The following is a 14,116-nucleotide window of genomic DNA, read 5'->3' as shown; positions in this document are numbered from 1 at the left end:
TAATATGCAGGAGCAGAGTCTGGAATGCAAATAATTCATCATGTGCAAACCTCTGGGCACAGCTCTCACTATTGCCAGTTGTTCCCCTAAGTTCTTCCAACTTTCTGTCATCCATAATGCCTGCCTACCTCATTTTTTCCACACTTGGTAAGACTGTGGATGAGGGTTTTAGAACTCAGGCTATTCTGATGTTTATTTTTACAAGAGGCAGAGGGATTGCACAGAAAGATTACTTTTGCAAAGTCTTCACTCGTTTAGATGGAGTGTAAGACCTTCTTGGAGAGCTAAGGAAAATACCACAGGGTTGAATGGATAGCACCTGGTGCCACCAGCATGTCTGATAATTAAATATGTTTTTCTGTCATAAACTGAACTTACATTTTGTGCGATCATAGCAACTAATCTGCCCAAAACGTTAAGATTTGGTGTATGTCGACCAAGGTATGCATTGAAAGGGCTGATATTTACAGGCTCTTGCTGGGGAAGGAGATGCGCCTCAGCACCACAAACCACATCAGATGCTGTCACTGGTCCTGCTCAGCAATCTAAGATAAAAACTACCTCCTCAAAACTCAAATCTATTTGAAAATACTATCCTTAGCATTTAGATATGGGAAATAGCTGGACAAACTGTAGTTGGAGGGGAAGGGAAGAAATGAGACACGCAAAAGGACAATAGCAGGCAACCGTCTGTTTCTTTTTAATGTTTCGACACTGAGCAAAGGTAGCAGGCTGTGTCATTCAGTGTGTATGGAATTCTTAGGTGCAAGAAATGATCAGCAAGTTCCTCCTTGTAGTCCATAGGTAACTGTGTTCGGCTCTCTCTAGCTTTTTTTTGTTTGTTCATATCCCAGTTCCGTTGGGATATGAAAAGCAGAAATGTGAAGTGATGTTCCTGAACACTTCTCCTCTGGAATCCTACACTGGCTGTTTCTCTGCAGGCATCAAAACTGAGAAGAGAAATATTCCTGTCAGGAAAAATGGGGGTAGGGTTGAGGGGAGCAGCAAAGCGGAGAGTGGACTGCTTCAGTAAAAGTGCTTAACCTTGAATTATGCAATCGGAAAAACAGCTCTTGCCAAAATGCGACTCTAACTGAGTTCAGAGTGCCGGCAGAGTTTGCCAAATACCCCAGCCAAAAGGATGTCTCAATGAGGGGGAGGAGGGATCCACTGCCATATGCCCAGCATTCACAGTATACTGGAAGGACTGGAGAGTCCTTCAGGAATGGAGGTGTGTAAATGGTCTCAGGTTCACCCTGAACGCTGGTACTACGAACCAGTACAAAATGGGAGCAGTGAGGGCGGAGGACAGTAGGCAAATCTATCAGGATGTTTTTATTTCTCAAACCTTCCAAGGTTTTGCTTCACTTTTATGTAGTAGTGGGAGGAGTTCTGGCAAACAGGATCAGGCTGTTCTACATATGTTTTGACTCTTCTTGTTTTATGTTTCTTCTATGAAAGAGACTGCAACCAAGTTCTTGTCATTTTTAGATCAATGTTTTGTTAAACTATGACAGCTATCCATGACAGAGAGCCAACTAACTTTTGCAGCTGACCACAAAACTGAGTCTGACTTGTGGTGCTTAGTCATTTTTTATATTTTTTTTTTACATGACACATTCCATGTGTGTATGTGTTTTTGTTCTTTTAAATATAATTAGAGCATTTCTAGGAGTTGTGGTACAAATCAGTCTTCTTTGGCAGGTTAATTTCTTTGATTAATAAAGTTTTAGAAACTTTCATCACATTGTGGCTGTTGATGAAACCTCTCTGGTTATACTTTGAACAATTGGGCTATTGTGGGATTGAATGCTCTCTACAGTATTATCTCCTCTGGTCTGTTCATTGGAATTTTAAATGATCCAGTCAACAGAGCTCTTGCTGCCCCTGTGGAGAGTCTCTCCTACGCTCCAATAGAATGATGATTAGGAAGCCCTTCATAAAGAAATAAGATATTTTTAAAATGTCTTTCAGCCTTCTGAGGTGTGATATAAAATTCAGAGATTTGGGATCACTTCATGTTTAGTAAGAGATGGCTGTGTTTCTTCTCCTGGAAGGGCAGAAGTGCTCCTTGCTGTTTTATTTTTGCTGCTTTGTGCTGTCTGATTTTTAGCAGGTCTCACAAGCAATTCGTTACACCTCTTTCCTTGGTTTGGACAAACCTTGCCTGTCGTTCCTAGCAATAGTAGTTCTAGGCTGCAGTAGATGCCACCTGGCATTTTTCATAGGATGAATAGCATTTCATACCTGAAACAAAGGTATGTTCTGCTGGACCCAACATACTTATAACCCACCTGTTATCACTGGGTGGGGCCTCATCTTGCTACTGTTTACACAGCTAATCCAACACAGCAGAGTGGTGGCAGTTTTGGGAATGTGTAATTTGTTTTTGAATTATGATAATGATGATTAATAGATCCTGATTTTGTATAAACTTCAAATCATTGTGGACTTCTTGTCTGAAGTTATTATGTAGATGTCCCTGTCTGTTGTGGGTTGCGGGGGGCGGGGGGGGGGTGGCGCGGAGTGTGGTGGAACTGGTTGATCTCTAAGGTCCCTTCCAACCCAAACCATTCTATGATTCTCTGAGAGGAGGCTGGAATAGCAATATCAGCAGGTTGCCAGTTTATTGGGGTCAGAGAAGAAAAGAAATTCTCCTTTGTTTCTTTGGAGGTTCCATAAATAAGTGCCCATAAACTGAAAGACTGTAGAAAAGGTAAGTAGGTGCTTCCATCAAACGAAAAGCAGTAAGTCATCAACTGAATGCTTTTAAGCAAAACAACATGGGAATGCTGCTTAGTCCCTTTCAAATATTTAGTGATTGTAAAAGTGTTTCTCTATGTCAGGATTGGGGAAAATCGGGTGCTGTGTGTTTAATGGGAAGGGCGTAGGACAGGAAATCATAATGCTGCTGACCTACAGTCAGACTTTTGCATCTTGCCAAGGTGTTGCTGATCTCTTTCTGCTCTCCTAATACTGTTTTGTTTGGGTTTTTGAGGGGGGCAGTTGGGTGGTCTGGTTTGTTTTTTTTTTTTAATGGCTTGAGTTGGAAGGAAGATCATCTGCCTCTAAACCCCCTGCCACAGGCAGGGACCTCTTCCACTAGACCAGGTTGCTGAGAGCCCCATCCAGCCTGGCCGAACACTTCCAGGAATGGGACATCCATAACTTCTCTGGGGAGCCAGACCCAGAGCCTCACCACCCTCACATCAGAGAATTTGTCCCTAACATCTAATCTAAACCTACTGCCTTTCAGTGTGAAGCTATTGCCCCTTGTCCTGTCACTCCAGGCCCTTGTAAATAGTCTCTCTCCATCTTTGTTGTTGGCTTCCTTCAGGTACTGAAAGGCCACAATTAGATCACCATAAAACCTTCTCTTTTCCAGGCTGAACAATCCCAACTCTCATAGCCTTTCCTCATAGGAGAAGTGCTGTTGCAGAGGCTCAGGCAAGGGCAGGCCTTAGACTTACTATTGCCTTCGTGCTTTTTAGATTTAAAACATTTCTGAGCATTAACAACAGAAGAGTACAGCTGGCTGCTTTGATCCTCTGTTTCCAGAGCAATGTCATGCAGAACTTCTTTTTAGCTCCCATTTTATCATTGCTGGTTGAATTATACATTTAAGTAGCAAGGAGTAAATTTGTCACCATGTTAAAAGGGTGGTTTCAGTGCTCATCATGTTCCAGTTCTCCAGAGAGCCACCTCCATGTGCAGGGCTGCACGGAGCAGCCTGGGAGCTCCATGCTCATCTGACATTCCTTCACGGCCCCTCTTCCATGACACCTTTTCTCCCTCACTTCATCCAGCATGGCTGTACCTCAAAATGTAGAACTCCGTCCAAGGTGGATTGCAGCAGAGCATACATGGACTGGTTAAGTCAGGCTCTGATGAACGAGCCGTACCTGGAGTGTGCCTTGCAGGTGGCATTTTGGAGTATCCACTGACCTCAGGACTCAGTCAGATCATGTCAATGGAGTGTGGTTGGGAATGGAACTGCCTCCAACTCCAAGAGCTGCGTTTACTGCCTAAAGAAAAAGCTGTTAAGCCCATGCCCTTTGCACTCTCAGGTCTGTTTCTCTGAGAGGTTTACACATGCTTCAAAAAAAGTCTTCAACAGAGTAACTCCCTTCCCCCATAATATAGCCAACAAGAGAAAATGTTCTTTCATATTCTAGCTTGGTGGCAGTGTTTTAAAATGATTCCTGACATAAAAATTTTTGAACTCTAGCACTGCGAAGTTGACAGTAAATAGATTCTTTTTTTTTCTGAAGGAAAAACTGTTGACTTCTATTATATATCCATGCAATCCATTTGGAAGAAATACAAAGTGAACTTATTCCTGACTTTTTGACTTCTGACAGGCTACTTTGGAAATGAGAGCTGAGTTATAAATGGTGGATCAAAGAGTTTGGTAAAGCGAAATGCCTGAATAGTTCAGGTGCTTATTTGAAGCTTCTCCAAGCTTTCTGGATCTGCTGTGCCTGGTAGTGTTATGGAAACCCTTTTGCTTGGGATAGGCTGAGTCTGTTGCATGAGCTTTTCCTGCAAAAACCAAGAGGAAAACTCATCTCACATGCTTTCCGTGGTGAAGTGTCAGGGTATAGACAGAACACCAGAAGTATGAAAGGGTTTTTAGTGAAAATGAATGTGAGGAATAGGGAAGTTAACCTCATATTCCCTAAACTCTGTGAACATACAAAGTTGAGCAGATTAGCCTTGTTTTCAACTCTCCTTGAGAAAATCTTTGTGCAATGACTTACATGAATTTGAACCATTCTTTGAATTGCAGATGCAGGGACATCACATTACAGGAAGCATTTCTGTATTCGCATTGTTCTCTTTTCTGTTTTCTTCTGTAATGCAACCTGGTGACATTATTAGGCTACATGGAACAGTTGCCATGAGAAATCTGGAAGTTTTTTTTAGTTCATTGATCTTTTACAGTCAACAGGAGCAGAATAGAGCAAGGAAACAGAAATCTTTTCTTTCAGGAAGAAGCTCAAAAGAATTCTTTCGACTGGAGCCACTTCATTATCATGCTGTATCATGTCGTTTTCTTAGCTTTGCAAAAGGCACAGCGCCTGAGATTTTGAAATGTTATTATTGCTTTCCTGAAAGGTGTATTTTTAAACATATGATTGTCTGGAAGATAGAATGCTGATGAGCAAAAGCCATTGGGAAAACAAAAACAGTTGGAAAATGGAACACCTTTGTGTTTGTAAAGTCAAACGGTTTGGGGGGAAGTGAGGTGTTGTGAAGAGAACATTGGAATTAATTGCCCTAGCATGTCGTTCTGGCAGTGTCTTTAGACACCAGTGCAGCCTGACAGATTAATTGGCAGCACACACCAGCCTGTTGCAATCCAGGGTTCATAGTTAGTTCTGACCAGATGAATCATGGACGGGGTGTTAGTAGGGTTGGACAAAACAGTCTGGACAAGAACACAAACTGCTGCCCGAAGATCATGCTTAATTCAGGCTGAACCTTTCCCAGGGCCTGAATAAGTTTGAACTGTAGGGTGGTTTTTTTCCTATGGGCTGCTTCCTAAATTTGCTGCCTTTTAAAATAGAAACAGGGCAAAGCCATCCATGTCTCTGCACTTCGATTGCAGGCTAGAAATAGAGTGAAACAATAAATACGTTGCAAAAGACCATGCATCACCTAAACTTCCAGGCCAGCTTTGCAGTCTCAGGGACGTAGAGAGTTGAAGTATTCTTCAGATGTGCAACCAATTTTATCATGCCTAACTAAGCCAATCTTTTCAACACTATGGAGTTTGCTTATCACTAGCTAATAAGCAAGTTTTAGAAAGGACTTTATGATAGAGTCTGTAACCATATCTCTTCCAGAAAAAGTATTATTTATTCAATACATGGCTCAGTAAACTGTTGTGAATAGTTATCTAGCTTTCCTATCAAGTTACAATATTTAAATATTTTCCTGATCCAAATCCTGTCGTCTTGCCCATATAGGACAAAACGACACTGGAGACCCTGACTCAGCAGCTGGCAGTAAAACAGAGTGAAGATGGGAAGTTCAGCCACACAATGATGGATTTCAACATGAGTGGAGATTCTGACGGTCAGTACAGATGGCTTTTCCTTATTTCCAGGTTTGTGTGTGCATATCAACAGGATCTGAGGGAGAATCCAAGTTCTTTGGAAACCCATGAGGAGTACGATCTGTTAGCAATAAGTGGCTATGAAACAAGGCAGGAAGAAGTGATTGATTGTGGGGTGTTTTAAGTCTGGAGATGATTTTTAGCCTTCCCTCTGTCCGCTGAAAGTCTCAAGATGGGACCAAAAATGTATTTCTGATAATAAAAGGGACTAATGGAAGCAAATATATGTGGGGTAAGTGTGATCACACAGGGAATCCATGAAGTGTAGACCTGGTCCTCCGTAAGTGCTGTGTGCTCTGCATCTATGGGAGCTTTATTGGCTTGATGAAGTGAGCATAATGTTTATTTGTTTCTCTGCTATTGCATATATTGTTAAGGAGATGTAAGCACAAAAACAGGCAAGTATGTAAATACTCATTCGCTGGTTACAGAATTGCTTAAGAAGAAATCCCCAGTATTGTCATCTATCACCTCCTTTCTGTCACAGAAAAAGGTAGAAGATTGGTAACATAATATGACCAGCATTCTGTAAGCAAGAAAGGAAGAAAATAAAAAGTAAACCTGCATTGATAAGTATATATTTGATTTATGTAATTAAGCAGTAAAAGATGGCTTAGAAAAGCTGTTTAATGCTTTGTATTTAAAATAAACATCAAAACTCTTCATCAGGTCTATACTATGTGGTACTGAATGAATAGAATAACTAAACTAGACAATATACAATATATTAACCATTAACCTATTGTGAACACTGACTCATTGAATGTGCAGCACCTGACCTAAGTTATTGATGGCACAGGAAGCCGCATACTGAAATACAAGCTGGAAATGTTTTCCTCTTGCTTTTTAGGAAGCGCAGGAGTTTCAGAGTCTCGGATTTACCGGGAATCCCGAGGGCGTGGCAGCAATGAGCCTCACATCAAGCGCCCAATGAATGCGTTCATGGTGTGGGCTAAGGATGAACGGAGGAAGATCCTTCAAGCTTTCCCTGACATGCACAACTCCAACATCAGCAAGATACTAGGTAAGAATGATAGAGCACTTCTCTTCCAGAGTGAAGCTTGAAAAAATTCTGAGTTGAGCTGAGCACTTGACACAATAGAATTGTTTCTTTCTCTCTTGCTCCTCAGTCACTGCACCAAGGATAACAGTAATAAGAGCTTCCCATGTGCTGCCCAGCAGTATGCATTAACCACAGCCTGAAATGTTCTTGTGTCTTTGTAATTCTTGAGATTGTGGTGGTGATTTGCTGTGCACAGAGGAGAGACGGAGTAGCTCATAGTTCCCGAGTTTTCCTTATTAAATATGGGGGTTACGTTTCTCCTTTCTCAGAGAGCAGTAACTTCACTGGACTGCCACAACTTCTCCATGAGGACGAACAGTGGCTTAACCAGTTCATCTGTCAGTTCCCTCAGGACCTGCAGATGTATCTCAGCAGGTCCCATGGACTTGTGTCTCGAACCTGATCTTCTCCTACAGTGGGTGGTTCTTCATTCTTCCATATATTGAAAAGAATCCTGAAATTTTAAAAAAAAACCTCTGATTGCCATATTCTCTGCTCTTCACATCCTGAGCAACACTTGTCCTGAACATCATCTACTGAATCTCCTGCCAAAGTCTTCCAACTTTTCCCTACTTGATCAGATTCTCAGGACCATGTTCTGTCCAAAGTTACTCCTCTGTGATGTGCTGGCTGATACAGTAGGTTACTAATGAGGCTCACTGAGGCCAATGAATTACTTTCCTGCAGAAAAGTAATACATTTGTGACCAAATTAGAGATACTGCATTTTTACTGAAAAAAACAGCTACAGGACCTAAGCATCTCTCAGGCCAGTGGCTGAGCAGGGAACATGTTTACCTGTGCTGCAGATCTCACTGGTTTTGCAGGCTACTCAAGAGATGTAGTGCAATTATGATGGCAGCATTAACCAGCTGCAGGGCTGATAAATATGCCGAGTTTAGATTGGTCAGAGGTTTGAGGCTTACCTTGATTAGAGTGGTATTATGAAAAGTTAGCAGGGTGCAAGTGGAAATGAGATAAATTGGTTGGAGAAGCAAAATGTATTGCCATGGATGGCAGATGTGATGATATTAACCCATGATTTAAAGGGTGGTATGAGATTATTAGATTAGTTATGGGAACAGGATTAGAAGGCTAAATTGGTTATGTTGATGGCAAAATAACCTTATACTGGTTAAAAGGGATTATACTGGTCAGAGGTGTATGATGTGATTAGCCGGAGGACAGGGCAGTAATAGTTTTGGTCTGTTCCTAAATTGAGAGTAGACCTGGTTAAACCTGTTTTTAAATAATCAGCTTCAGAAATCTACAAGATCATTCTGAATGGCCCTTTTCATACACAAAGTACAAAGAGAGCTTGATGTTTTCCCTCTTAACTGATTGTTTTGGATAACAACCTCCGACAGCACGCTGCTAATTCATTCTGCTTAAAACAGGCGCTTGAGCTGGGCTGACATTTTACGCAGTCTCTGGGGATCCTGGTTGACATTTTAAAGGGCTTCTAAGCATTTTATAATACCCTAAAATCTGGTTTTAATAAGCCATTCTGCTGAAATTGTTAACATAAGGAATCACCTTTTACTATTTGGCGCTAGATCAGGGAGATATGGAGACATCTTTTTCTGATTAGATATACAGTAGTTGGAGTAAAATGTGCAAATTCATTACAGATCCTGTTGAGGTGACAGACGGTATAGCTGACTCCAAACTCTCCGTTTTTCTGCCAGATATGGGGAAAAGCAAGGTCTGAGACAGTGAAAGATGATGTTTCTATTTCTTTACAGCATCACATTTGATTTTTTTCATTCTACCTGTGCAACAGAGAGGGATGTCCTGGCATCTTCCTTCTTGACAGAAACATTACAAAGGAGTTCCCTCAACTGCAAAAGGCCAGTCTTTTGAAGTCAGCAGGGGAGCTGTCTGTTAACTGGCGTAGGGTGACCAACCAGAAGCTCGTAGTTCAGCCAGGTATTAGGGTCTCCTTATTAGAAAGCCACAATTTTTCCTTCCCATTTTTCCAGCAGCACTGCTACACATTGAGGTCAGAGAGCTCGTTGTCATGCAGAGTAGCTTAGATGGAGTTCTCACCAATCGAGGGTCATTTTTATAGTAAAATGAGAGGAGGTCCCCTTCCCAGCACTAGAATTCTTTAGGGATTATGTTTGACACTGTGGTATTATGTTTTGAGCATAAAAATTAGATACATGGATTTTTCACTAAATTTGTCTGTGCATACGTTTGTCATCCATCTGTTCATTGCAACTTAAACTTGTGGATAATGATTTTTTTAGTAAATTGTTCCAAAAGTGCTAAAATGGGACTGCTGGGCCCTATCAATTTAATAATGCATTGTTTAGATATTTTGGTAAATATTTGAATTAATTTCATCAAGAAATCAGCATCAAGATTTTTGGAAAAAATTAAGTTAATTACTAGCTTAAGAAATTCTCTTGGCGTGTATACATGTGTTTACACAAATATTACTCATACCTATACATTATACAAGTGTTTGTGTATGTGAGAGTGTTTTTTAAACATAAAATCAGCCTGATTCAGGTATTCAGATTGAAAAATCTGTCTGATGGACTGAAAGTTAGAGAGTGTTGCAAACAGCTGAAAATTCTTGTCAGAGAAACTTGGCTTAAAATTAGCAGTAAGCAGAGCTCTGAACATGCACGTGTGTGTCTGAGCACAAGTGTCTGGGCATGGGTGAGAGCATCTCTTTTCTGCCCTGGACTCAAGTATTTGCCCTCTCCAGATGTGTTCACAGTCTCACACAGACAGCTGTGTGGGCACAGCTCTGACTGCCCTAGCTCAGTTTAGGGACAGGAGCTGTGCTCACTGCTGCAAAGTCTTTGAATTTGCTTTTTTTTTCCTGAATACTTCAGGCACCATATCAGGGAGAATTGTGCAAGAGTCCTGCTTGTCCTTATGCATACATCGAGGGAGGGGAATGGGCTCTTGTTTTCATAGTCAAGGAGAAAAGCCTTGCATACTTGACCCACTCAAAGCTTTCCAGCACAGATGGTGAGCAGAAAGCTCACCCAAGAGTGTAAATCTTCCCTTAAAAAGAAAGTTTCTACAATCACACTTTGTTTGGGCTTGGATTTGGCACTGTGCATAGGTACCCATGCCTGCCTGTGTGTGTTTATAGACAATGACAAAGCTACTACAAGCATATTTTGTCCAAATATAAGGTATTTTTTAAAAGTTTTAATACATTGATTGATGGTACTCATTCATAGCTTGCCCTGTGGGTGGAAATTCAAAGATCAGAGTTATATATCCTTCAAAATTTCAGATTAAGACTGTTCAGAGAATTGATTGTATTATGTAAATTACTAAGAAAATAAGTGAAAATGATAAAATATAAAGAACGATGGTTTATCATCAGAAAATATGCCCTTTTTTAAAATTTATTTTGACAGCATTGTTTGTTTAATTATGTATGATACTTCAAAACATACTAGTCAAATATATTTAGTATATTTTGTAAGAACAGTAAAGTCGTAGTAAGAGGGAGGTATCACTGCAGAAGGCAGCTATTAAAAATTTTCTGGGAAGACAGGTGAAACTGCCAGGATTTTTGCTGTATTTCAGTGAGCAGCTCAGGAAGAAAAAGTGTAACAAATGACATTTATGTAATAAATATTGTATGTGTAACTGTATGTATAGATATTATGCATCAAAATTTCCCTTCTTATGGCCCTGATCCTGCAAGGACTTGTGGTGTTTGCCTAACTTCACCTACTACTTCTTGTCACATGAGGGGGTAGGAATCTGCCTGCCCAGACCTGACTGTACGTTTGCAGCAAGTGAACTGGCACAGCAGAAGAGAAACTGTGCTGGAATAGAGCATTTTCATGGTAGTTTTGCAACAGCTGACTTTAATTTCTACCTTTCTGTCCATCCGTCTGTCTCAAACATGTGTGAGACCCTACATTGCAGGTCCTTTCACAGCATATAAAGCAAATGTCAAGATTTGTTTAAAGACCGAGGTTTTCAGCTTTTCTATTCATAAAAAAAACCTGATGCAGCATCAGGAAAAGGAACTGGGGCTGTTTTCCTAGGGTCTTCAGCAGGTCTGTGATTAGACAACTCTAGATTTAGGCTAACTATTAGGATTTTCTTTGCTGAAACACCAGTGTGTCAGTGCCTACAAGGCAGAATTTGAAAGCACGCTCACATCTGGGCATCTTCCAGAGCTCATCTGCTTTACCCTGAATTCTTAACATTGTTCAACACAGGCCCAATCTATATTTCCTTCTTATGCAGCATTAGTTGGTGTGCAGTGTTTTGACAGTGTCCATGTGTTTATCACTGTGTCATTCATCCCCAGATCCAGGAGGTACTACATGTGGAAAGTCGGTGTCATTTTTCTAGCCACTCTCTTTGCCAGAAAAAGCTTGGAATAATTTCTCTGCAGGAGACAAAGCTGCTGAGCAGGATTCTGGTCACAGGGATGCTACCCTATGTAACACAGAGCCCTGCCACAGATCCCCAGGCACAGACACTACCTCTCTATGGCATAAGAAGTGATGTGCAGGAGTTTCAGTCCAAACCCTAAAAGCCATCTAGCCATGCAGTTATGGTGCTGGGCCTAAGCTAGCAACAATGTCATTAAACCATTTCCCAGTCCAGGACTAGCTGCGGGGATCTCTGCATGCTATAGGTTGTAAACATCATGGTTTTGACTTCAAAGCAATGTTTGCTAAGAAAGGCATATCCACTGCTCCTCTTCAGGACAAAGATATCATTGTTTATGCATTGCTTATCTCTGGATGTGAGGTCAGGCAGTACCAGCTCTTCTCTCCAGAAGCCCAGACTGCAGCATGGAATAAAGATTCAAAGAGTAATGGGGAAAATGGTGTCAATAATCAGAAGGGGCCTTTCTAGAGGGAATGAAACTGTTTTCTTTCCTGGGGAAAGGATAACTGCACTCTCTCTACTGCGAGTCTTGGGGGTACAGTCGGATAAGACCAGTGTGAGTAATAGCATGAGCTAAGTACAGTGTAAGTAACCATAAAAAATGAGGAACAAGAGGAAGTCAAGTATGACATATGGCATTACGAACCCATTAAACTGAGAAACTATTCAAACATTTTCCAGTGGGAAAATTGACTATTTTCCAATAAAGTTTTCTTTCTAGGCCACAGGTTTCACAGTTTGAACTATTCCTGTTATTTGAAATGTATCTTACCCTGAAGCACTTCTATATTTAATGGAAAAATAAAGTAGGGCAACTGATTCAAGAACTTTTACTTTCTGCTCCCATGTTGTATCCTTTAAGAAATATTAGTTTATAACTTTCAGCAGGCATTTGAAAACAATTTTGAAGTCTTCACTATATCCCTATCTCAAATATCCACATTAACATAGGCAGAAAACGAGGCTGCCAGCAATGAAGCCATAGTGCAGCTCCAGGGAGAGATGTGCCAGTACCCCAGTGCTTTTTCCTTCATGACACACAGTAAATTCTTTAAGTTGGGGCTGGCAATGTTTCCCAGGACATGGTCTTGGAGTTAAAACCCCACTGACACATATGGGATAGTTTATGGGTTTTAGAGGCATTGCTTTAGGGTCTTTGCAGTCTCCTGTACCTGACTGCAGAGCATTTACAGTCAGATCCTATTTTGCTTCTCACCAACCTGGGAGCCCAAAAGACCCAGTGTTTGTCAGGAATGATTAAGATGTGGATATTTGCATACCCAGATCTGATGCCTTGATCCAGCCATGGATCACAGGGACCAGACCACAGCACATAGAGTGGAGCCTTCTCTGAACAGGAGGTGTAAACAGGCGCATGGCCCAGGGAAGGTGTGGGGACACAGCAGAGCAGACTGTGTGTCCATTCCTCCAAAATATACTGCCTTGTTTCCTGAAACAAAGTGTCAGGGATTGCCCATTATAAGGATAATAGTTTTACTGCCCACTTGAAAGGTATTGTAAGGTAGATAAATTTCAGTAAAATATTGAGTCAAAATTTCCAGTGCCATCTCTCTCTGCATCTTGGCCATACCCAGGAGGTTTATGAGTCAAATACAAACAAGACCTGAACCCTATCTAGAATCTCTGACAGATTCCCAGCCCAAAGCAAAATGGCCTTAGGTGTCTTGTTCTGGGTGACCTACTTGTTTCTCTGCCTTTCAGTGTTTGGGGATGAGTAGCGTCTCATCTTTTTTTTTTTTCCTTGGTGACAGGATCTCGCTGGAAAGCTATGACAAACCTAGAGAAGCAGCCATACTATGAGGAGCAGGCCCGGCTCAGCAAACAGCACCTGGAGAAATACCCAGACTACAAATACAAGCCCAGGCCGAAGCGTACCTGCCTTGTAGATGGCAAAAAACTACGCATTGGCGAGTACAAGGCCATCATGCGCAACAGACGCCAGGAGATGAGGCAGTACTTTAATGTTGGGTATGGGACCTTTCAACTACTCATTTCATCAAAAACTGAAAATAAAAATCAGGGAGAATTCTTAATTCCATGTGGTAAATGTTATAGTTTATTGACACGAGCGTTAGATATTGCTAACAGAAAATGAGACTTACACTTCATAACAATGTGTTCCAGGAGGAGGTAATGCAGTTTTAGGAATCTTTTTGTTGGCTCTGCTTTATACTCATCTTAAAGCCTCAGCCAACTGTCCCATTTCCACTCTGATCGTGAAAAAAAAAAAGCTTTAAAGTTTTCTAATGAAACATAAGTCTTCTAGTAAAGCCTTATAACTATTATGAGGCCTCAGAGAGAGTATCTGAAGGAATCTGTGTTAGTGCCTCTTGATCCAAAAGCCAAAAATACAGGTTTGCACTCGGCATGATCTGTGGCAAATGGTCTGCAGAAGGACTGCTGAACACACTGAACTTGAGCTGGAATATGGGCTTGGCTCAGTTGATTCATATCAAGCATGAAGTTGTCTGCATTGTTCATTTGTCCTTCCAGGTAGTGTCTTACAGTCCAGCAAGTTAAATG

At 41.2% G+C, this 14,116-nt stretch overlaps 1 protein-coding gene across 16 annotated transcripts in view; it reads left to right on the top strand.

Moving 5' to 3' along the window:
* Nucleotides 1-14,116, top strand: part of SOX5 (SRY-box transcription factor 5) — a 613,432-nt gene that overhangs the window by 591,149 nt on the left and 8,167 nt on the right. For all 16 annotated transcript variants that reach the window (XM_032105155.1, XM_032105160.1, XM_032105153.1 and 13 more), the window contains 3 exons: nt 5,973-6,081; nt 6,972-7,145; nt 13,345-13,561. In XM_032105155.1, the coding sequence (XP_031961046.1) occupies nt 5,973-6,081; nt 6,972-7,145; nt 13,345-13,561 (500 nt within the window). The remainder of the gene's footprint in view (nt 1-5,972; nt 6,082-6,971; nt 7,146-13,344; nt 13,562-14,116) is intronic.

This window comes from Corvus moneduloides, chromosome 4, assembly GCF_009650955.1.
Source record: "Corvus moneduloides isolate bCorMon1 chromosome 4, bCorMon1.pri, whole genome shotgun sequence".
In the NCBI taxonomy this organism is placed as follows: domain Eukaryota; kingdom Metazoa; phylum Chordata; class Aves; order Passeriformes; family Corvidae; genus Corvus; species Corvus moneduloides.
The sequence above is the reverse complement of the archived record's forward strand: the minus strand, read 5'-3'. Positions and strand labels throughout refer to the sequence as shown.